This window comes from Eubalaena glacialis, chromosome 14 (assembly GCF_028564815.1).
Source record: "Eubalaena glacialis isolate mEubGla1 chromosome 14, mEubGla1.1.hap2.+ XY, whole genome shotgun sequence".
NCBI lineage: Eukaryota > Metazoa > Chordata > Mammalia > Artiodactyla > Balaenidae > Eubalaena > Eubalaena glacialis.
Window position 1 is genome coordinate 54,308,947 of NC_083729.1, and position 25,984 is coordinate 54,334,930.

The following is a 25,984-nucleotide window of genomic DNA, read 5'->3' on the forward strand; positions in this document are numbered from 1 at the left end:
TTTCCTTGGAACCTTTCAACAATATAATCATTTAAATACCATAATGTTAAAAATGTTGAAAACTGTTTTTAACTTTCTCACCATTTGAAGAGCAATTAAATTCAACTTTAATATACAAATGTAATATTTCACATATACAATTTTCAAAAAAAAACAGTCATGGAAACAAAATGTGATGCTCTGAACTCCTCCTGGGTATTACAAAATTAGAATGAATGGTAAAAGTTTTCTATTAAATAAATTTTATTTTTCTAATTTTAGAAGTAATCCATTATTATTGTAGAAAAACTAAAAAAACACACACACACAGAAAAAGAACATTAATATAATCCAAATATCTAGAGTTCTTATCTGGATAGTTAGCTCCTATACTTATTATTATGCATCTTTTTTAACAAATAAAGCTGAGATTATATTGTTTTACAAAGTTTTAGGTAATTCTCTTATATAATAAGTTTTTTGGTTTTAAAATTTTTATTAAGTTATTATACATTAAAATGAACTTTTAAAGACATAGATTCTATGAATTTTAAGAGATGTATAGATTCATGTTATTACCACTACACCACAAACAGAATACAAAATAGTTTCATCATGCCAAAAAATTCCCTCATACTTTATAGTCACACCCTCCCATACCAGTACTCCTGACAATTGCTTCTCACCATGACTATAGTTTTGACTTCAAGAATGTCATATAATTGGAATCATACATATAAACTTCTGTGTCTGGCTTCTGTCACTCAGTATATTGCTCCCGATATTCATTCAAGATACTAAATGTATCAATAGTTTGTTACTTTTTATTGCTTATCAGTATTCCATTTTATAGATGTGCCAGTTTGTTTATTCACCTGTTGAAGGATATTTGTTTTCCCAGGTTTTGGCAATTATAAGTAAAATGACTATCAGCATTCGTCTATGGGTTTTTGTGTGACATAAGTTTTCATTTCTCTAGGGTAAATACTCAAGAATAGGATTGCTGGCTGATGCTAAATATACTTTTGTAGTGTTTTTTTTTGGTGGTGCCATGCAGCTTGTGGGATCTTACTTCCCCGACCAGGGATTGAATCAGACCCCCTGCAGTGGAAGCACAAAGTCCTAACCACTGGGCCACGAGGGAATTCCCTCAATATATTTTTACTTCATAGGAAACTGCGAAACTGTTTCCCAGGATGGCTGTATCATTTTTGTATTGTCATCAGCAGTGAATGAGTTCTTCAGTTGCTCTGCATCTTAACCAGTGCTTAGTATTATTGTCAGTATGTTTTTATTACAGATATTCTAATAGGTGTGCAGGGGTATCTCATCATGGTTTTAATTTTGTGCTTTCTTCATGACTAATGATGTTGAATATTTTTTCATGTGCTTATTTGCCATCTGTATATGTCCTTATTAAAGTATATGGTCAAGTCAAATCTTTTGCCCATTTTAATTGGGTTGTTTTCTTATTGTTGAGTTTTTAGTATATTCTGGATATAAATTTAATGTCTATCATGTGATTTGCAAATATTTTCTCCTAGCAAGTAGCTTGTCTTTTCATGCTCTTAACAGTGTCCTTTGAAGAGCAAAACTTGATGAAGTCCAGCTTATCAGGTTTTTTAAATTATGAATTGTGCTTTCAGAGTCAGATCTGAGAATTCTTTGACTATTTCCAGATCATGAAGATTTCCTCCTATGTTTTCTTCTAGAAGTTTTATAGTTTTACATTTTATATTTAGATCTATGATCCATTTTGAGTTAAGTTTTGAATAAGGTGTGAGGTTTAGTTTAGGGCTTATGGTTCTTACACATAGATTCCAGTTGTTTAAATACCATTTGTTGAAGAGTAGCCTTTGTTCATTGAATTGCCTTTGTACTTTTGTTAAAAATCAGGCATATTTGTATGGGTCAACTTCTGAGTTCTCTATTCTATTCCATTAATCCACGTGTCTGTCCTTTTGCTAATACCATACTTTCTTGATTAGTTTAGCTTTAGAGCAGGGAATGGCAAACCACAGTCCATGGCCAAATCCAGTCCATGCCTAGTTTTATAAATATAGCTTTATTGGCACACAGCCATTCATTTACATATTGTCAGTGGCTGCTTTCTCGCTACAACTGTAAACTTAAGTAGCTGTGACAGAGACTGTATGACCTGCAAAACCCAAAATATTTATTAAGTGGCCTGTCTGTGAAGACAGAAAATATTTGCTGACTCCTGCTTTTGAAAGGCTTAAGATCGTGCATGATTCTTCCAACATTATTTCCCATTTTAAAAATTGTTTTTGCTATTCTGGTATCTTTGTCTTTCTGTATAAAATGTATAATCAGCTTGCCTATGTCTACAGAAATCCTTTCTGGGCTTTTAATTAGAATTGTGTTAAATCTTTAGATCAGTCAGAAGACAACTGACATCTTTACTATATTGAGTTTTCCAGTCCATAAACCTGGTGTGTGTATCCATTTATTTTGATCTTTTATGATTACTTTAAACAGTGTTTTATAGTTCTTGGCATACAGATTCTGTTCAAGTTTTGTTAGATATATTCCAGAGTAATTTCATTTATTTTGGAGCTACTGTAAACTTTTAAAATTTTGACTTCCAATTCTACATTACTAGTATATAGGCGTATAATTGACTTTTATGTATTGGCTGTATATTCTGTGACCTTGTTAACCTCACTTATTAGTTGTAGGAGTTCTCTGTAGATAACCTTGGGATTTTCTATGTAGATAAACCATGTTGTCTGCAAATAGGGATGGTTTTATTTCTTTCCCAAGCTGTATGTTTTTTCTTTCTTTTTCTTGTCTTATTGCTGTGGCTAAGACTTTCAGCACAGTGTTGTATAAGAGTGGTGAGAGTGGACATCTTTGCTGTGTGCCCACTTGTGTAGTTTCATTTCTGTTTTTGTAGCTTCTCTGTATAGATTGAGGAAGTTCCTTGTTATTCCTTGTTTTCTGAGTTTAAAAAGTGCTAAATGGGTATTAAATCTGGTCAAATGCTCTTTTTGCATCAGTTGATCTGATCAACTAGGTTTTCTTATTTGAACTGTCAATATAGTAGATTTCATTGATTTTTCAAAATTGAATGAGCCTTGCCTTCCTGAGGTAAACTGCACTTGACTGTGTTGTATTTTTTAAAAATATATTACTGAATTATATTTCTTAATCTTTTGTTGAGGATTTTTGCTTCTATAGTTATGAGGGATACTGGTCTAAAGTGGTTTTTTGTTCTGTTTGTTTTTTTTTGTTTTGTTTTGTTTGGGTACTCTGGGTAATGGTAGCTTCAGAAAATGATTTGGGACATGTTTTCTAATCTTTATTTTCTGATAGAGATTGTGCACAATTGATGGTATTTTTTCCCTCTAAATGTTTGGTAGAGTTCGCCAGTGAGACTATCTGGACATGGATATATCTTTTTCAGAGTTTTTTTTTTAACTATAAATTCAGTTTTTAAAATAGTTTTAGGAGTATTCAGATTATCTGTTTCATTTTCAGAAAGCTTGGTAGCTTGTGGTTTTTAAATAATTAGTCTATTCCAACTATGTTATCAAATTTATATGCATAGAGTAGCTCACAACATTATTATCTGTTTAATGTCTATGAGGTCTATTATAATATCCTCACTTTCATTCCTGATAATGAAAACCTATGTCTTTTCTCTTTTTTGTCAGTCTGACTAGAGTTTTCTCAATTTTATTGATCTTTTCAAACAACTTTTAAACTTTTGATTTCATTGATTTTCTTTTTCTGTTTTCAATTTCAATGATGTCTGCTCTTATGTTTATTATTTCTTCTGCTTGTTTTGAGTTTTTGATCTGTTTTTTTCTGGTTTCTTAAGGTGGTAGCTTAGACTGTTCATTGAGACATTTTTTAAAATAAGCATTTAGTAGAATAAAATCTCCACTAAGCACTGTTTAAGCTATATCCCACAAATTTTGATATGTTGTATTTTGATATTTTTCAGTTTATAATATGTTCTGATTTCCTTGAGACTGCTTCTTTGACCTATGAATTATTAGAAGTGTGTTTTTTAATTTCTAAGTTTTTGTAGATTTTTCTGTTTGTCTTTCTGTTATTAATTGCTAGTATAATACCATTTAAAGTCAAGATTTGTTTTATGACCCAGGATGTGATATGTCTTGGTGAAATAAGAAAGTTCATTGGAGATCAGATTAGGCTGGAGATAAAGTGGAAATATTCTTTTTGTTCTTCAGCTCCCATTATCTTTCTCATATTATCTTCATCTGCTTTCTTAAACATAGCTAGAGATTCAGTGAAAACCTGTAACGATCTTTAGGTTGTCAAATTGCTGATACCCTTTAATTTTTATGTTTTGAAAGAGCTTAAGATGGTCTATCTTTGGAAATATGTTTAAAATTGGCCAGTTTTAGCCATATACTGAGGCTTAGAAAAAGACTTCTCTACTTAGTTTTTAGTTTTATAGGCAGCAAACACCTAGCAGGGATAATATGAACTTAACCAGTTCTATCTAATATACATTAAGCTACCGTAATAGCTGAACACATTGGAAATGCTCAGTATATTCTACATTTATTTCAGTTTAAGATGCAGAAATGGACTTCCTAGACATATGCCATATGTTCTCCTCTTATGCCAAGATAACAAGAATTAAAAGACTGAGATGAATAAACAAGGTCAACTTAGACTGAGCCAAATTAGACAACAGAATAATTGTCAGATTTTCTGTTGGCAGGGACAGTTTGTTTTGAGCCAATCTTCATGAATTATAGGCTGTAAATTTTTTTTTTTCTGGTAAGTCTACCACCAGGGATTCTGTTGACAATTTCTTTGTTTTGTAAACACTGAAGATTTTCAACAGTTATATTGTTTATAGGCACACATAAGGATTCTGAATAGATGGGCATTTTTTTTGTTCCAGTGTAAAGAAAACTGCTTAGATATGAATCAAATAAAACCAAGGCAAAATTTAATAGCTTTTAACAGGATAGTGTTTCATTTGGAGTTTCTTAGGTATGAATTCAGATATAACAAATAGCAAGAAACTAACCAATATTATAATTAATTTATGACAGTAAATATCAAAGTAGATAAATTTGCTACAAATATAAAGTTTATTTGCTCTACAGTAAAGAATTTTAGACATCGAAGGGGACTATCTAATACAAATGAAAAATTGAGGCAACCAGAGAAGTTGACTACTTGAAACATAATAACTAGTTTAGGGAAGTACCAAAATCTAAAGTATGTTTAGTTTAGTCCTAGGATCATTTATTTTACTTATCATTGCTCTTCTCACCCTTATGGATTTTTTTTTTCCTTCTAAATTGTTTTTTCTTTGAGTTGTCTAACTTTAAAAATTGCTGGTCAAAAATATGAAAACGAACAACTTGAATAATGGTTGTCTTCGCCACATCAAAAATATGAAAACAAACTAGTTGAATAATGCATTAATGGCGTATAAGGTATGAAGTCTCAGTCAATTCACATAATGGTGATGTTTTTTAAAAACCCATTTATACCCAAGATGCTGTAACTGTTTTAAATTTGGAAGTCCTTGATTCTTTTGCATATCTAAAATGTCTACTTTACACACTACCAGCTATGTATTCTTATATCCTATATATTCTTGTATTATAAAAAGAATTCTTTTATTTATTCAATAAATATCTCTTGAGCGTGCTGCATGCCAGGTACTTTTTTTTTGAGTTATAAAGAACCAGCTAAAAAGTATCTTTATTTCCTTGTAAAAATCTCATAAATAATGGGAAATTGAGGAATGTATTTTACACTGAATCTCAACTCTAGGCTGGATTGGAGTGAGTCAGGCATTTGCAGATAGCCTCCATCTCTGCTTTGGTCTCTTACTGCTACCAGGCAGTTTTCACAGTCCTGGAGGATGAAGCAGTGAGTAATAAACAAAGAAAAGGCAAACATCTCTATCCTCACACAGCTTACATTCTAGTAAGTTTGTTTATAAACTCAAATGCAGTACAGTCTATTCACAACCAGTTTTCAGTGGGTTTCTACATTGTATATAGTTCAAATTAATTTGGTTTATTAATTTTGCCATAGGTTACCTAGAAATTAAAATTTTGTTCAGTGATTTGTAAGTATATGAAGAATGAGAATAGTCTATGGGAAAGATTTAAAATTAAGAGAACATGTTATGGTTCATTCATGGATAGAATATTTGTTAAAAGCTCACTCTGTGACTGGTACTGGGTTAGATGCTGTGGATACAACAGTGAGCAAAAGCAGACACAATTTTAACCACTGGTGAGTAGGCCAAGGCTGTGTGCCATGCTGCTGTGCTATTCTCTCTGCCTCTCTCTCTTTTAGAGGTTGAGACATTACTGAACTCCTGTAGACTCTTTCTTTTTTCTTTTCTTTATTGAAAGAAAAATTATAACAAAAATTTTAAGTATCTTTGGGTAACTAAACTTCCCAAACTGGAGTTTTAATGTTCAAATTAAACCCTGAGCCACAGCATTCAGATGGTGAAGTGTGAAAACAGACCTCACATCAAAACTTCCCCTGATGTCAAGGCAGCTTTCCCTATCAATTCAGCCCAATCAAAATGATCTATTAAAAATGCAGGGGCTTCCCTGGTGGCACAGTGGTTGAGAATCTGCCTGCCAATGCAGGGGACACAGGTTCGAGCCCTGGTCTGGGAAGATCCCACATGCCGCGGAGCGACTAGGCCCGTGAGCCACAATTGCTGAACCTGCGCGTTTGGAGCCTGTACTCCACAACAAGAGAGGCCGCGATAGTGAGAGGCCCGCGCACCGCGATGAAGAGTGGCCCCCACTTGCCGCAACTAGAGAAAGCCCTCGCACAGAAACGAAGACCCAACACAGCCATAAATAAATAAATTAAAAAAAAAATGCAGACCACATCCTAACACTTTATATTAATTTCCTCTTCTGCTGTAACAAATTACCACAAATTTAGTGGCTTAAACAGGGTGCATTCCTTTCTGGAGGAGAATCTGTTTCCTTGCTTTTTTGACTTCCTTCCTTTCCTTGGCTTATAGTCTTCTTCCTCCATTTTCAAAGCTGAAAGTGGCAGGTTGAGTCTTCTCACTGCGAATCATTCTGATACTGACTCTTCTGCCTCCCTCTTCCACATTTAAGGACCCTGTTCCACACTTAAGGATTACATTAGGCCCATCTAGATAATGCAGGATAATATCCCTATTTTAAAGTCAGATAATTAGCAACCTTAATTCCATCTGCTACCTCAATTCCCCTTTGCCATGTAATAAAACCTATTCACAAAATCTGGGGATTAGGATGTGGACATCTTTGGGAGGCCATTATTCCGGCTGTCATCTACTCAGCTATCATACAGTGGCTTCTCACTGCAATGAGAACAAAGATCATACAGCATAGCACGGCCTACAGAGGCCCTAACTAATTTATCATCCTCCTGCTGCCTTTATAGTTTAGCTATATTGACTCTCTGTCACTCGAACCTCCCAAATTTGTTCCCACCCTAAGGCCTTTGCATGTACAATTTCCTCTCCCAGGAATGCTCTGTCAATTCACCATATCTTCATATAGGTGACTCCTTGTCATTCAGGTCTTAACTCAAATATTACCTTCTTAGTGAGTATTTCTCTGATCACCAATTCTTTGTATTTTTTCCTAGTACATATCATTAATTGAATGACTTTTACTTACGTATTTTTGCTTGTTTCTTATCTATATCATTCTTCTTCCTTCCCACACACACCTGAGTGAGAACTCTAAGAGAGCAGTGGGGCTGCTATGTGCCAGCTATACATCAGGCATTGTGGTAGGGTTTGTAGAAATTATAATGACTAAGACAGTTATCGTGGTTCCAGCCTTCACAGAGTTTATAGGTTAATGAAGAAGCAGATATTAATCTAATAATCATATAAGAGAATAAAATTACAAATATGACAGTGTTATAATGCTTTAAGTTAATATATTTTAATATCTGGTAGGACTAGTTCCCCCTCATGGATTTTTTTTTAGTGTTTCATAGATATTTCTATATGCTTATTTTTTACGTGAACTTTAGTATCAACTTGTCTAACTTCATAAAAGTATGTTGGTGTTTTTACTGGGATTACATTAAACTTGTAAGTTAATTTAGAAAGAACTGGCATCTTTATAATGTTGAGTCATCCCATCCAAGAAGAGGGGATGTCTTTCCATTTGTTCAAGGCTATTTTTATGTCTTTCCAAGTGTTTTAAAGTTTCCCTCATACAGGTTTTGCATATTTGTTGATCAATTTATTCCTTAATTTTTAATCTTTGTTGATATCATAAATGGGATTTTCCTCTACCATTCTCTAACTGGTTACTGTTTGTGTATCAGTATATGAAAGCTATTGATTCCTATATGTTAATTTTACATTCCTTATTGAATTTTTAAAATATTTTATTTTATTATTGATTCCCTAGGGCTTTTCAGTTATATTGTAATATCATTGCCAATAGAGAGAGTTTTATTTCCTTACTAATTCTTATGCCTCTAGTTCAAAAACTGGCAAATATTTTCTGCAAGGGCCAGACAGTATATATTTTAGGTATTGAGGGCCATATAGTCTCCACTATCAAGCCATGGACAGTAAATAAATTAATAGGTGTGGCTGTGTTCTAACAAAACTTTATTTACAAAAACAGGCAGCAGGTTTGGATTTGGCCTGTAGTTCATAGTTTGCCAACCCTTGCTCTAGCTGATTTATCTAATTATACCGGCTAATACCTCTGGTACAGTTTTGAATAGTAGCAGAGATACTGGGCATTTTTGCCTTGTTTCTGATCTTAGTGGAAATGCACTTAGTGATTACCCATTAAATAAGATAGCATTAGGACTAAATTGTATATGTTCTTTTGTTAAGAATGTATCCCTCAATTGCTATTTTCTTGAGTGTTTTTATCGGGAATGGGGGTTGAATTTTGTCAAAGACTTTTCCAGCATCTAAAGAGATAATCATATGATTTTTATTGACTTCAGATTTATTAATATGATGTATGATATTAATGGATTTGGTAACATTGAACCAACCTTGTATTCTCAGGATAGATCCAGGTGTTGGATTTTGTGTGCTAATATTTTATTTAATATTTTATTAACATTGATGTTTATGAATGATATTGGTTTATAGTTTTCTTTTTCTGTACTTTACAGAGTTTTTCTTTATTTTTAATGCATTGGGACAATTTGTAGAGCATTGAGAATATCTGATCTCTGAAGGCGTGGTAGAATTCTCCTATCGAACCACCTGGGCTTGTTGCTTTTTTGTAGGGTGGTTCTTTAAGCACTTTGTCTATTTCTTTTATGGTCGGCTTCAGATTTCTAAATCTAATGGTGGTCACTTTTGGCAATCTGCATTTACCTAGGAAATTATCTATATTTTTCTATGTTTTCAGATTTATTTGCTTAGAAATCTGCAAAGTAGTCTCTTATGATTTAAAAAAAATTGTTACAATGATTAATTCCTCCTCCCTCTGCCATTTCTTATTTTGTGTATTTATGCTTTCTCCTTTTTCTTGATCAAGTCAACTTGATCTGTTTTCTTAATTTTTTTCAAAAACACCCAGATTTGATGTTTTAATTAGGTCTACAACTTTTTAAAACTCCTACCTTATTGGTCAGTAAACTGTAGCCTGTGGGTTAGTCACTGTTTTTGTAAATAAAGTCTTATTGGACCACAGTCATGTCCATTCATTTATGTATTGCAGACAGCTGCTTTTGTGCTACAACAACAGAGCAGAGCAATTGCAGCAGAGAACATGGCCCAGAGGCCTAAAATATTTACTCTCTAGACATTTAGGAAAAGTTCCCAACCTCCACTCTGCCTGATAAATTTCTGCTTTTATTTTTATTCCTTCTGACCTATTTTGCTTAGTTTCTTGTTATTTCTTAAGATTTTTGAGTTGGAATTAGTTCATTTTATTTTTTCATTCTCCCTGATAAAAGTGGCTAGTGTAATCACTTTTTCTCTGATCATTACTTTAAATCCCATTATAATTATTTTTTAGAAATTTCATGTTTTATTTTCCTCTTTCACCCAAGAGTTGTTTAATAGAAAGTTTTAACATTTCTAGGAGGAAAGTCGTTTTGTTTCTTGTTAAACATTTCTAGTTGTATTGCATTGTGATGAGGGAGTGTTTGTAATAGTTCATCCTTATGGAACTTAGTGGTATCTGTTTGGCACCTAACATGATCGTTTTTGGTTAATATTTAACACGTTCTTGGGGAGAAAATTTATTCTCTATCATCAGAGTGTAGAATTTGATAAATATCCATAATATCTATATTACTGATTATCTTGTTTAAGTAGTCTTTCTTCTCACTTATTTTTTGTCTACTTAGTCAATTTTTGTAATAAGAATGATGAGTTAAAGTCTCCTGTTATTAGTGTCTATGTTTCCTGCATTTCTTGTAGATTTTCCTTCATAGAGGTTGTTTCTGTGTTACTTGGTACATACATATTTGTGTTACCTCTTTGTTGTGAAATATGGGTGTTAACATTTCCTTGTCAATATTTAATGCTTTTGTGCTTCTCTCTGTAACCAGGATTTCTACTGTTTCTAATTTTTATTTGCCTGGAATACCTTTTCCCATCTATTAGCTGTTCTGATGAATTTGTTTTAGCTATGTATATAGTACATAGCAGGATCTTGGTTTATGAGCAAATTGAAAATCTTTTTGTTTTTTTTTGAAAATCTTTTTGTTTAATGGATGAGGTAAGTTCATTTATATTCATTGATATGACTAATATTCTTGGTCTCAAGTCTGTCTGAATATTTTATAATTATGCAAATTTGGTTTTATTTGCTTATGTTTCTTCTGAGGTTTGAATGTGTTTTTTTAAAAATGGAATTTAGGAAGGTTTGTAGTTTTGTTGGTGGTTACCTTTGTACTAATACCTTTTTTTTTTAATTCAATTTTATTTTTTTATAGGCAGGTTCTTATTAGTTGTCTATTTTATACATATTAGTGTATATATGTCAATCCCAATCTCCCAATTCATCCCACCACCCACCCCCCCTGCTTTCCCCCCTTGGTGTCCATATGTTTGTTCTCTACATCTGTGTCTTTTTTTCTGCCTTGCAAACTGGTTCACCTGTACCATTTTTCTAGATTCCACATATATGCGTTAATATATTTGTTTTTCTCTTTCTGACTTACTTCACTCTGTATGTACTAATATCTTTTCTAATGCAGTTAGTTTCTTCTTAGTTATTATTATCTGATGCATCAGTGTTTATTGGTATCTTTTAACTCTCACCTATACCTATACAGCAATCAGTGGGCTTATTTTGCTTTTCTTTTTTACTGTCAGTGTTCCTCCCATTTTTTAAGTTGTATCATTTCTACTTAATCACAACATACAGTATCTGTACATAAATCTTCCACACTCATCTCCCCACACTCCTGTTTTTGTTTTCTATCTACATTTAAATGTATTAAAACATTCACAATTAGTCCTGTGGCTGAAGCTTTCCCAATCATCTCATGGTTGGATAAAGCTCCTCTTCTAGTACATTCCTAAAGAAGGACTCGTGTAAACTGTTACTCTTTAGATTTGATACTTGTAGAAGAACTTGGATGGATATAAGTTCTTGGTTTACAGTTTCTTTCACTGAGTTTTTAAAAATTGCAGCTCCACTTTTGCCTTGCTGTGTATTTTATTTTTGAAATGGTTGATGCTAGTTTAATTCTTTTGCTTTTGTAAGTTACTTGATCCCTTTTTTAAAAAAATTTATTGGAGTATAGTTGATTTACAGTGTTGTATTAGTTTCAGGTGTACAGCAAAGTGAATACGTTATACATCTACATATATCCACTCTTTCTGGTTTTTTTAGATTCTTTTCTCATATAGGGTACTACAGAGTATTGGGTAGTTACCTGTGCTGTACAGCAGGTTCTCATTAGTTATCTATTTTATATATAGTAGTGTGTATATGTCAATCCCAGTCCCCCAATTTATCCCTCCCCCCCTTATCCCCTGGTAACCATAAGTTTGTTTTCTACATCTATGACTCTACTTTTGTTTCGTGACTAAGTTCATTTGTACCCTTTTTTAAGATTCCACATATAAGTGATATCATATGATATTTGTCTTTCTGTGTCTGACTTACTTCAATCAGTATGACAATCTCTAGGTCCTTCCATGTTGATGCAGATGGAATTATTTCATCCTTTTTTATGGCTGATTAATATTCTACTGTATATATACCACATACTTTTTTATCCCTTCCTCTATTGATGGACATTTAGGTTGCTTCCATGTCCTGGCTATTGTAAATAGTGCTGCAGTGAACATTGGGGTGCATGTATCTTTTTGAATTATGGTTTTCTCTGGGTATATGCCCAGGGGTGGGATTGCTGGGTCATATAGTAGTTCTATTTTTAGTTTTTTAAGGAACCTCCTTACTGTTCTCCATAGCGGTGTACCAATTTACATGCCCATCAACAGTGTAGGAGGGTTTGCTTTTCTCCATACCCTCTCCAGCATTTATTGTTTGTACATTTTTTGATGATGGCCAATTTTTGACTGGTGTGAGGTGATACCTCATTGTAGTTTTAAATTGTATTTCTCTAATAATTAGTGATGTTGAGCATCTTTTCATGTGCTTTTTGGCCATCTGTATGTCTTCTTTGGAGAAATGTCTATGTAGATCTTCCACCCATTTTTTGATTGGGTTATTTGTTTTTTTGATATTGAGCTGCATGAGCTGTTTGTATATTTTTCAGGTTAATACCTTGTTGGTTGCTTCATTTGCAAATATTTTCTCCCATTCTGAGGGTTGTCTTTTTGTTTTATGGTTTCCTTTGCTGTGCAAAAGCTTTTAAGTTTCATTAGATCCCATTTGTTTATTTTTGTTTTTATTTTCATTACTCTAGGAGGTGGATCAAAAAAGATCTTACTGTGATTTATGTCCAAGAGTGTTCTGCCTATGCTTTCCTCTAAGAGTTTTACAGTGTCTGGCCTTACATTTAGGTCTTTAATCCATTTTGAGTTTATTTTTGTGTATGGTGTTAGGGTGTGTTCTAATTTCATTTCTTTACATGTAGCTGTCCAGTTTTCCCAGCATCACTTTTCTCCATTGTATATTCTTGCCTCCTTTGTCATAGATTAGGTGACCATAGGTGCATGGGTTTATCTCTGGGCTTTCTATCCTGTTCCATTGGTCTATATTTCTGTTTTTGTGCCAGTACCATACTGTTTTGGTGACTGTAGCTTTGCAGTATAGTCTTAAGTTGGGGAGCCTGATTCCTCCAGCTCTGTTTTCTTTCTTAAGATTGTTTTTGCTATTTGTGATCTTTTGTGTTTCCATACAAATTGGAAAATTTTTTGTTCTAATTCTGTGAAAAATGCTATTGGTAATTTGTTAGGGATTGCATTGAATCTGCAGATTGCTTTGGGTAGTATAGTCATTTTGACAATATGGATTCTTTCAATACAAGAACATGGTATATCTCTCCATTTGTTTGTGTCATCTTTGATTTCTTTCATCAGTATATTATAGTTTTCTGAGTACAGGTCTTTTGCCTCCTTAGGTAGGTTTATTCCTAGGTATTTTATTGTTTTTGTTGTGATGGTAAATGGGATTGTTTCCTTAATTTCTCTTTCTGATCTTTTGTTGTTAGTGTATAGGAATGCAAGAGATTTCTGTGTATTAATTTTGTATAATGCAACTTTACCACATTTCATTGATGAGCTCTAGTAGTTTTCTGGTAACATCTTTAGGATTTTCTATGTATAGTATCATGTCATCTGCAAACAGTGACAGTTTTACTTCTTGTTTTCCAATTTGGGTTCCTTCTATTTCTTTTTCTTCTCTGATTGTTGTGCCTAGGACTTCCAAAACTATGTTGAATAATAGTGGTGAGAGTGGACATCCTTGTCTTGTTCCTGATCTTAGAGGAAATGCTTTCAGTTTTTCATTGTTGAGAATGATGTTTACTGTGGGTTTGTCATATATGGCCTTTATTATCTTGAGGTAGCTTCTCTCTATGCCCACTTTCTGGAGAGTTTTTATCATATATAAGTTATTTGATCTCTTTACCAGGAGGCCTTGAAGATTTTTAAAATTAATCATTGAAATCTAAGAGTTTTGTTGGGATATGTCTCAGAGCTGATTGTTCTAAGATAATTTTTCTCAGGCATCTGGTAGGATCTTCCAATGTGTAGATTCAAGTGTTTTTAAAAAAAATTTAGTTCTGAAACATTTTCCTGGATTATAGTTTTAAATATTAATTCTATTCCATTGTTTTATTTTTCTTCTTCAAGGAATCAAAATGTATAAATGCTAATGCTTTTTTGCCTTATCTCCCACTCCATTACTTTCTCCCTGACTTTTAAAAATTTCTTTCTTTACTTCCTTTTCATTCTTTTGTTTTCTGCCATTTTCAGTGTCTTTTATTAAATTTTAATTTGAGTTTATTCTCACTTGAGTGCCTTGAATTTTTCATTTCTCAGATAACATTATCTTTTTCTTCTTTTTCTTTCTTGAATTCAGTGAACTTCCTCTCTTCCCTCCTACCCTCTCCTCTCCTCTTCCTTCCTTTCCTTCTTAGTTTTTGTCTTTTTAATCCAGAGTGGGTTTCCATGTACCCAGTTGCTTGTTTGGGTTTATTTAATTCTGCTTGGAGTGTTGCTGTACAGTTTTCTTCTACTTCATGGTTGTTTTGGGGGAGAGAATTTTCCTCAGTTGACGTGCATTGATTTTCATTTTCTGTTCCTTTAAAGTAACTCTGTATGGAACTGTTTATATTTTTCCTGTTTATTTTTGTGGTATTGGATGTATTTTGTGAAATTCTGGTTCAATAGTGCCCTCAGTATGACAAAGTCTAGGGAATTATTGGTGTAAGGATAAATATATTTACCAGTGGAACATAATGGCAAATCCAGAAAGAAATCTTTACACTTATGGGTAACTGAGTTTTTGACAAAATTGCAAAGGCAATTCATTGGGGCAAGGAGCCTTTTCCACAAATGGTGCTCGGAAAATTGGATTTTCATGTACAAAATAATGAATTTAGACCCTTATGTCACATCATACATGGAAATTAGTATGAACTAAAACTATAGAACTTCTAGAACAAAACATAAGAGAAAATTTTGGGGTTTGTAGGTTAGAAAAGAATTTCTTATGTACAAAACAAAAAGCACAATTGATAAAAAAGAAAAGGTAAATTGGGCTTCACCAAAATTTGAAACTTTTGTACTTCAAATGACACTGTTAGGAAAATGAAAGGGCAAGCCACAGACTGGGAGAAAATATTTGCATGTATCTGATAAAGGACTTATATTCAGACTATATAATATATAAATAAATTTTATAACTCAGTAATATGAAAACAACCCAATTAAAAAATGCACAAAAGTTTTGTATAGATATTTCACCAAAGAAGATATACTAATGGCTAATAACCACATAAAAATGTCTAGCATCATTAGTCATTAGGGAAATGCAGTTAAAATCATAATGAGATACAACTCTACACCCAGTAAAATGGTTATAATAAAAAAACCTGACAATACCAATCATAGGTGAGAACATGGAGAAACTGGAACCCTCATACATTGCTGATGGGTATTTAAAATGTTACAGTCACTTTGGAAAAACAATCTGGCAGTTTCTTAAAACTAGGAAGATAAATATAGACTCAACAACAATATGATCCACCAATTCTACTCCAGAAGATCTAACCAAGGGAAATGAAAACAAATGTCTACTTGAAGATGTATATGTAAATATTTATTAGTAACATTATTCATAATAGCCGCAAACTGGAAATAATTCAAATATTCATCAGCTGGTGAGTAGATAAACAAAATGTGGGATATTTATACAATGGAATACTGTTCAACAATTAAAAAGGAATGAACTACATGCTACAATATGTATGAACCTCAAAAACATAATGCTAAGTGAGAGAAGCCTGACACAAAAGACAACATATTGTATGACTCCATTTAAATGACATGTCCAGGTCGTATGATTTCATTTATATAAGATTTCTCTAGAGACAGAAAGCAGACCAGTGATTGGCTCAGGCTAGAGGTGGGAGTGGAAACTGACTGTACCTTGGCACAAGGAAGCTATTTGGGTGACCGAGATGTTCTAAAACTGCACTGTGATCGTTGCACAACTTTATAAACTTACCAAACATCACTGAATTGTATACTTACAATGGGTGAATTTTATGGTACATGTAAATTATGCCTCGGTAAAATTGCTTTTTAAAAAGTAAATAAAGAGGTGAAACTTCAGGCGGCTGAAGATAATAGAGGTTGCCTTCCTTTCTACGTCCCAGTACTTCCTCTATAAACAATACAGAACACAGTAAAGGAAGGGAGGATTGAAACTCATGGGAGAAGCTAAACTATATGAAAACTACACCTTTGGCATAACTTGAAGACAGAGAATGTCCAAACTTCAATATAATTGTAAGTAAAATGGAAAAAAACCCAAATCCCAGTGCATGATTTCTCCAACTCCTGGTGCTCTTGTAGATCAGAGCAGGGACTACATGGAAGGGACTTAAAAGTAACATGCAACTCAAAGGGGCAGTTTTTAAAATGCATAGCTTCTGGGGCGAGGAGATGGGTGGGTGATAAAAGGCAAAAAGGGAGAGGCACCTTTTGGCAACTGGTGTGAAGGAGGAAAAAAGTATAAGAGGAAGATTTAGGGTCTTGCACAACAACAAAAAAAGAGTAAACAATGAGAGGTCATACATCTACATAGGAGTGTGTGTAGAGTGCTTAATTAGCCCCTCTTTGGTTCTCTCATTTCCAGGCTCTCCTTTTAAAATTTCTGGCTAGTCTGTTCTTCTGTCACTTGACATAAGCAGGCTCGTAGAACTGTGACTTTCCCTGTTCCTTTTCCTATCAAGTTTGTTTCTTTTACTGATAGTGAGTTTGCTATTTTTATTGACACTGCTGCCAGGTGGGGTTTTTTCACTCTTAGGCTCCAGATAAAGTCAACTGTTGGTTTTCACAACCTGTCTGACCTGAGTAGAACTACAAGGCTGAACTAGCTTGGGGGGTGGTGGGAGGATGGGAGCAGCCCCAGAACATCACAGATTCCCACTTTATTACTAGAAGTTCAGCAGTTTTTCGTAAATAAGTGCTTCTCAATTCGTTTGCCATTATTTGATTTTCAGAGCCCTGAAATGGTAGTTTAGGTCCAGTTTTATAATTGTTTCCTGGGGAGATTTACTGATCTCTAAACTCTGCCATACCTGGAAATCCTGCCCCTTCATTTACTGTTTATCTATGTAATTTGAGGCATTTTTCTCAAGGATATTATAAGTATATATGTATAGTTGATAGATATGAAATATATATTTCACGTATCACATCATATATCGTATCTTATATTCATGTATGTAATATATGATATGTATAAAAAATGTGGCCTCTTCACAATTATTGCATATAGTTGGGATCCTCAAGAGCAGGTATGTTAACTAAAGACCAGAGGCCAAATCCTGTCCACTACCTGTTTCTGTAAATAAAGTTTTATTGTAACACAGCCACTCTCATTCATTTATATATTGTCTGCGGCAGCATTCATACTATAGCACCAGAGCTGAGTAGTTGCAATAGCGTCTACATGGTCCCCAAATCTTAATATCTGGCCCTTTACACAAAAAGTTTTCTGACCTTAGCTTCAGAGCAGTATCATCATCATAATTAACATTATAATTATCATTATAAATAATGCTATTAATTTGTCCAGTGTTTTTAATTTCATATTTACTCTTTCTCTTTGTTTTCTCAATAACCCAATGTGGCAAGCTGGATAGATATTAAATGAACATTTATCAGATTTCAAAAAGGAGTGGCAAGCTTGCATAAGTATGAATGTATAAAATTATAACTCAAAGTAAATATTCTAAGAATAATATTTTAATAACATAATGATACTAAAATTTAACAACAGAATACAAATAGAATTTAGTATGTTATAGTAGTTTCATTTGGCCTGGGATAACATTCATTCTAACAATATTCTTTTCATATATTTCTGCCTCCATCAAGCCTGCTCTTCCATGACCAAACTACTGCAAAATCCTAGCCATGAGAAAATGTGCATTTTTTTCTTTGACATTTTGAAATTTCCTTGCTTAACTATTAGTTTGCATTTAAACAGGGAATATTTCAATTGTTCAATACTAAATACTGCTCCTGTATGGAGCAGTTTTCTCAGTTCAGCATAGCTTACGTGTCAGCAGAGACATTCAGTGTTCTTTGTTGAATAATATGTCTGTAGATTGAACAAAAGGGAGGGAGGTTATCTGGAAATATGTCTTCTCCTTGAGGTGCTAAAGATAGGCCAACAAAAGCTTCATTTAGCATATCCCCTCTGTCCAAAGGCCCCAGGAGTTCTGTTAAAAAAGGATTAAGATATGAGTCAAATACAAATGTAATTTCTGCTAACTTGTTCATAAGTACAGTTACAGGAAAACTTTCACATATCCCAATGAAACTTTTTTTTTTTTTTTGGTCAGTTTACTATGTAGCGCACAGTGGAAATCTTGCAGTCACAGTTCCCTATGACTTATGTTATTCTTAGACTTAGCTCAACCAGGGGAGTTTGATAGCTGAATAATGAATTTTTTTGAGTTCAGATTTTAAAAATTCATTTATAACTTGCCATTCATAGTGGGTTTTTTTGTTTTTTGTTTTTTTTAAAAATTTATTTCTTTATTTATTTAGTTTTGGCTGTGTTGGGTCTTCGTTTCTGTGCGAGGGCTTTCTCTAGTTGTGGCAAGCGGGGGCCACTCTTCATCGCGGTGCGCAGGCCTATCACTATCGCGGCCTCTCTTGTTGCGGAGCACAGGCTCCAGACGCGCAGGCTCAGCAATTGTGGCTCACGGGCCTAGTTGCTCCGCGGCATGTGGGATCTTCTCAGACCAGGGCTCAAACCCGTGTCCCCTGCATTGGCAGGCAGATTCTCAACCACTGCGCCACCAGGGAAGCCCCCATTCATAGTGTTTTTAAACAGTATTTTATTAATCAAGTATTCTTTTTTTGTTAACCAATTAACTGGAATATTTTATTATATTGGAAAATTGTAAGATTTTTAAAATTTTACTCTCTCAAATGTAGCACACAACTTGAAAACTAAAAGGAAAATATTTTTTCCAATATTTGCTCCTAATAATTTTAAAGTGTTTATAGAGAGTTTGCTATTCCCACATCATACAGATGAATAGGGAGAACTTTAATATTGGCAACTTTGACACAGCATTGTTTTAAAAATTGTTTGAAACATAATGAAGTGTGAAAAATATATACTTGAAAAAACATAAACCTTATTAAAAACCAGCAGCCCTTAGAACCACAGTGTATCTGTATTTTTTTTTTTTAGTTAAAAAATTTTAGACTACAGAGTAAAAACATAATTTTTACCATGTTGAGCATTTTTAAGTGTACAGTTCAGTAGTATTAAGTATATTCACATTATTGTGCAACAGATCTCCAGATGTTGCAAAACTGATGCTGAACACCCATTAAAGACTCCCCATTTTTCCTTTCATCCAGCACCATTTTACTTTGTTTTCTATAAATCTGACTACTTTAGATGCCTCATGTAAGTGGTATCGTACAGTATTTTATTTATGTAACTGGCATATTTCACTTAGCATGATGTCCTCATGGATCATCCATACTGTAGCATGTGACAGGATTTTCTTCCTTTTTAAGGCTGAATAATATTCCACTCTATCTATATACCACGTTTTGTTTATCCATTCATTCTTCCATGAATATTTGGGTTGCTTCCACCTCCTGGCTATTGTGAATAATGGTGCTATGAACATGGGTGTGCAGATTTTTTTTTGATACCCTGAATACAATTTGTTTGGATATATACATATATAAGTAGGTTTGCTGGATAATATGTAAGTTCTATTTTTAATTTTTTGGGGAACCACCATATTGTTTTCATTGTGGTTTCACCATTTTACAATCCTACCAACAATGTACAAGGGTTCCAGTTTCTCCACATCCTAACCAACACTTGTTATCTTCTGGTTATTTTTTTGGTAGTAGCCATCCTAATGAATGTAAGGTGATATCCATTATAGTTTTGATTTTCTTTTCCATAATAATCAGTGATGTTGAGCATCTTTTCATGTGCTTATTGGCCATTTGTATATCTTCTTTGGAGATAAGTCTATTCAAGTCCTTTGCCCATTTTTGAATCAGGTTGTTTGATTTTTGTTGTCGAGTTTCAAGAGTACTTTATATATTCTGGATATTAATCCCTTATCAGATTATGATTTTAGATATTTTAGATATTTTTAGATAAATTAGATATTTTTTCCCATTCCATGGGTTGTCATTTCATTCTGTTGTTAGTGTCTTTTGATGAACAAAAGTTTAAAATTTTGATATAGTCCAGTTTATTTATTTTTACTTTTGTTGCCTGTACTTTTGGTGTCATATTCAAGAAATTATTTCAAATCCAATGCCATGAAGATTTTTCCCTGTTTTTTTTTTCCCTAAGAGTTTTTTAGTTTTAGGTCTTATGTTTAGGTATTGATCCATTTTGAATTAATTTTCATGTATGGTGCAAAGTAAGGGTCTAGCTTCATCTTTTGCATATGTATATCCAGTTTTCCCAAAACCATTTGTTGAACAGACTGTCCTTTCCTCATCAAATGGACTTGGCACCTTTGTTGAAAATCATTTGACTGTATATGTGAGGGTTTATTTCTGGGCAGCTTATTTTATTCCATTGGTCCATATGTCTGCCTTTATGCCAGTGCCATACTGTTTTTTAGCTTTGTGGTAAGTTTTGAAATGAGGAAGTGTGAGTTCTCCAGCTTTGTTCTTCTTTTTCAAGATTGTTTTGGCAATTCAATGTCCCTTGAGATTCCATATGAATTTTCGGATGAGTTTTTCTGTTTCTGCAGAATACATCATTGGGATTTTGATAGGGATTACGTTGAATACGTAGATTGCTTTGGGATATACGGATATTTTAACAATGATAAGTCTTCCAACCCATGAACATGGGATGCTTTTCCACTCATTACTGTATTCTTTATTTTCTCTTAGCAGTGTTTTCTACTTTTCGGTGTAGAAGACTTTCACCTCCTTAGATTTAAGAATTTCATTCTTTTTGATGCTCTTGTACATGGAATTGTTTTTAAAATTTCCTTTAGAGATGTTTCATTTCTAGTGTATAGAAACATAGCTGATTTTTGTGTGTTAATTGTGTATCCTGCAACTTTGATGAATTCATTCATTCTAACAGCTTTTCAGTGGAATATTTAGGGTTTTCTACAAATAAGATTATATCATCTGCAAATAGAGATCATTTTACTTCTTCCTTTCCAATATGGATGCCTTTGATTTATTTTATTGCCTAATTGCTCTGTCTGGGATTTCCAGTACTATGTTGAATAGAAGTGGAGAGAGTGGGTATCCTTGTCTTGTTCATGATTGTAGAGGAAAAGCTTTCAGCTTTTTACCATTGAGTACCATGTTAACTGTGAGTTCTTCTTTATTATATCAATAGTTTTCTCCTGTACCTACTTTGTTGAGTTTTTATTATGAAAGGGTGTTGAATTCTGTCAAGTGTTTTTTGTGCATTAATTGATAAGTACATATAGGTTTTGTCCTTCATTCTGTTAATGTGGTATATTACATTCATTTTTTTCAGGTTGTACTATCCTTGCATTCTAGGAATAAATCGCTTGGTCATGGTGTATAATCTTAATATTCTGCTGAATTTGGTTTGGTAGTATTTTGTTAGCAATTTTTGCTTCAACAATCATCAGAGTTATTGGTCTATTTTCTTTTTTTTCTTCGTCCGACTGGTTATGTGGGCCTCTTTCTTGTAGCTTTGGTTGTATAAGAGACCTTCTGTCAGTTTTCAGTTGGTTTTCTAGGAGAAATGTTCCACATGTAGATGTATTTTTGATATGTTTGTGGCAGAAGGTGACCTCCCTGTCCTTCTACTCTGCCATCTTGATCTCCACCAGTCTATTCTTTTCTTTTCTTTTTTTTTAAAATAAATTTATTTATTTAGCTATTTTTTTTTGGCTGCATTGGGTCTTCGTTGCTGCACGTGGGCTTTCTGTAGTTGTGGCAAGCGGGGTCTACTCTTCGTTGCGGTGCGCGGGCTTCTCATTGCGGTGGCTTCTCTTGTTGTGGAGCATGGACTCTAGAGCGCAGGCTCAGTAGTTGTGGCACACAGGCTTAGTTGCTCCGCGGCATGTGGGATCTTCCCAGACCAGGGCTCAAGCCCATGTCCCCTGCATTGGTAGGCAGATTCTTAAGCACTGTGCCACCAGGGAAGCCCTATTCTTTTCTTTAGTGTCTTTGTCTAGCTTTGGTATTAGGGTAATGATAGCCTCATAGAATGAGTTTGAGATGTTACTTCCTCTTCAGTTTTTTGGATAAGTTTAAGGAGGTTTGGCATTAATTTTTCTTCAAATGTTTAGTAGAATTTCTAGTGAAGCCATAGGCCCTACACTTCTCTTTCTGATTCAACTTCTTTATTAGCTATAGGTCTGGTCAGATTTTCTATTTCTTCATGATTCATTCTTGGTAGGTTGTGTGTTTCTAGGAATTTATCCATTTCTTCTAGGTTTTACAATTTGTTGGCATGTAATTGTTTATACTACTCTCTTATAATCCTTTTTTGTTTCTGTGGTATTGGTTGTAATGGCCCCCTTTTCATTTCTGATTTCCGTTTCTGAGTCATCTTTTTTTTTCATCTTTTTTTTTTTTAACATCTTTATTGGAGTATAATTGCTTTGGTTTGTTAGTTTCTGCTTTATAACAAAGTGAATCAGCTATCTTTGTTAATCTAGCTAATGGTTTGTCAATTTTGTTGAAATTTTCAAACAATCAGCTCTTAGTGTTATTAATTTTTTCTATTGTTTTTCTCATCTCTATTTCATTTATTTCACCTCTGATCTTTGTTATTTCCTTCCTTCTGCTAACTTTGGGCTTAGTTCATTTTTCTCTAGCTCCTTGAGTTGTAAAGTTAGGTTGTTGATTTGAGATCTTTCTTCTTTTTTAATGTAAACATTTATTGCTATAAACTTCCCTCTTAGCACTGCTTTCACTGCATCTCCTAAGTTTTGGTATGTTGTGTTTTCATTTTCACTTGTCTCAAGATATTTTCCCTTTTGATTTCTTCTTTGACTCATTGATTGTTTAAGAATGTGTTGTTTAATTTCCATGTTGTGATGGTTAATTCTGTATATCAAACTGATTGGGCTAAGGGATGCTGAGATGGTTGGGTAAAACATTATTTCTGGGTATGTCTGTGAAGGGGTTTAGGAAGGAGTTAACATTTGAATCAGTAAAGAAGATCCACCCTCATCAGTGTGGGCATGTATCATCCAATCTGTTGAGGGCTGAAACAGAACAAAAAGGCAGAGAAAAGGCAAATTGTCTTTTTCTCTTCTTGAGCTGGGACCCCATCTTCTCTTGCACTCTGACATTGGAGCTTCTGGTTCTTGAGCCTTTGGATTCTGGGACTTACATCAGTGACAAGTTCTCAGCAGGCCTTTGGCCTCAGACTGAATTACACCACCAGATTTCCTGGTTCTCCAGCTTGCAGATGGCATATTGTGGGACTTCACAATCTCCATAAACATGTCTGCCAGTTCCCATAATAAATTCCCTCATATATCTATCTATGTTCTGTCGGTTCTGTTTCTCTGGAGAACCCTAGTACACATGTATTTGCAGATATTTTAGTTTTTCTTCTGCTGTTGATTTCTCGTTTCATTCCATTATGTTAAGAAAAGATCTTCCTAATGATTTCAGTCTTTTAAATTTTGTTAAGTCTTGTTTTTGGCTTAACATAAGGTCTGTCCTGGAGAATGTTCCATGTGCATTTGAGAAGAATGTGTTTTCTGCTATTATTGGATGGAGTAGTCTATATATGTCTTTTAGGTCCAATTGGTGTGTAGTGTTGTTCAAGTACTCTGTATCCTTCCTGATATTCTGTCTGATTGTTCTTCCATAACTGAAAGTAGGGTATTGAAATTTCCTACTGTTAGTTTGTTATTATTTCTTCCTTCGATTCTGTCATTGTTTGGTTCATTTCAGAGCTCTCATGTTTAGTGAACAAACACTTATAATTGAAATATCTTCCTGGTGAGTTGTCCTGTTTATCATTATATAAGGTACTTTGTCTCTTGGGACAGTTTTTGACTTGAAGTCTGTTTGTCTGATATTAGTACAGACAGCTCTGCTGTCTTGTGGTTACCATTTGCACAAAATATATTTTTCCATCCTTTTACTTTCAACCTATGTGCATTGCTAGATATAAAGTGAGTCTCTTGTATGCAGTATGTTGTTGGATCCTGCTTTTTTAAATCCAAAAATTAGATATAGATTAGCCAATCTATGTCTTCTGACTGAGGAGTTTCATCTATTTACAGTTAAAGTTATTACTGATGCAGAAGTATTTACCATTGCCATCTTATGTATGTCTTCTGTATGTCTTGTGGTTTTTGTCCCTCATTTCTCCACTTACTCCTTCCTGTGAGTTTCTTTGACTTTTTTGTAGTGATATGCTTTGATTTCCTTCTCTTTTACTTTTGGGTGCATTCTGTAGATATTTTCATTTTGGTTATTTCAATTAAACAAAATACCTTATAAAGCAATAAAAATCAATTTTAAACCAATATCTTCAATCCCATGTAAAAACTCTACTCCTTTACATTTCTGCACCCAATTTGTTACTGTTGTTAAAAATTGTATCTTTATATATTTTGTACCCATTAACATAGATATATGGGGCAAATATTTGGGGGGCTTTTTGTCTTTTACACTCTATTTAAGAATTAAAAGTGGATTTATGCAACAAAATCACAGGAATAAAGCATTCTATATTTGTCTGTATGTTTACTGGGTAGCTTTTACTTTCATATCACTTCATGTTGCTGTGTAACATCCTTTCATTTCAATTTGTAGGACTCTTTAGCATTATTGTAGGGCAGGCTTAATTCTAGGCATTACTTAGAATTAGTAATGAATTCCTTTAGCTTTTGTTTAAGAAGATGTTAATTTCTTTTTCATTTTTTAAAAATTGAAGTTTAGTTGATTTGCAATATTGTGTTAGTTTCATATGTGTAACATAGTGATTTGTTTTTGTTTTTTGCAGGTTATATTCTATTATAGGTTATTATAAGATGGTGTAATTCCCTGTGCTGTAGAGTAAATCATTATTGCTTATCTATTTTATGTATACTATTTTGTATCTCTTAATCCCATACTCTTAATTTGCGCCCCCCTTTGGTAGCCATGCATTTGTTTTCTATGTCTGTGAGTCTGTTTTATATTTAAATTCATCAGTACTATGGTTTAGATTCCACATATATGTGATATCATGTAGTATTTGTCTTTCACTGTCTGACTTCACTAAGTTTGATATTCTCTAGGTCCATCCATGTTGCTGCAAATGGCAAAATGTATTCTTTTTTTGTGGCCGAGTAATATTCCATTGTATATATATACCACATCTTCTTAAGTGTATCATTTGTTGATGGACATTTGGGTTGCTTCCATGCCTTGGTTATTGTAAATAGTGCTGCTATGAATATTGGGGTGCATGTATCTTTTTGACTTATGGTTTTCTCCAGACATTTGCTGGGATGGCAGGATCATATGGTAGCTCTATTTTTAGTTTTTTTAAGGAACCTCCATACTGTTCTCCATAGGAGCTCTACAAATTTATAATCCCACCACAGTGTAGGAGGGTTCCGTTTTCTCCACACTCTCTCCAGCATTTATTATTTGTAGACTTGTTGATGATAGCTATTCTGACTGGTGTGAGGTGAAACTTCATTGTGGTTTTGACTTGCATTTCTCTAATAATTAGCAATGTTGAGCATTTTTTCATGGGCCTTTTAACCATCTGTATGTCTTCCTTGGAAAAATGTCTGTTCAGGTCTCTTGCCCATTTTTTGGACTTGGTTGTTTGTTTGTTTGATATTGAGTTTTATGAGCTGATTGTATACTTTGGATATTAAGCCTGTGTCG

At 33.7% G+C, this 25,984-nt stretch overlaps 1 protein-coding gene across 4 annotated transcripts in view; it reads right to left on the minus strand.

The window, feature by feature from the left end:
* Positions 1-25,984, minus strand: part of WDPCP (WD repeat containing planar cell polarity effector) — a 548,844-nt gene that overhangs the window by 45,178 nt on the left and 477,682 nt on the right. For all 4 annotated transcript variants that reach the window (XM_061211054.1, XM_061211055.1, XM_061211053.1 and 1 more), the window contains one exon: positions 18,189-18,351. In XM_061211054.1, coding sequence (XP_061067037.1) covers positions 18,189-18,351 — 163 coding nt within the window. The remainder of the gene's footprint in view (positions 1-18,188; positions 18,352-25,984) is intronic.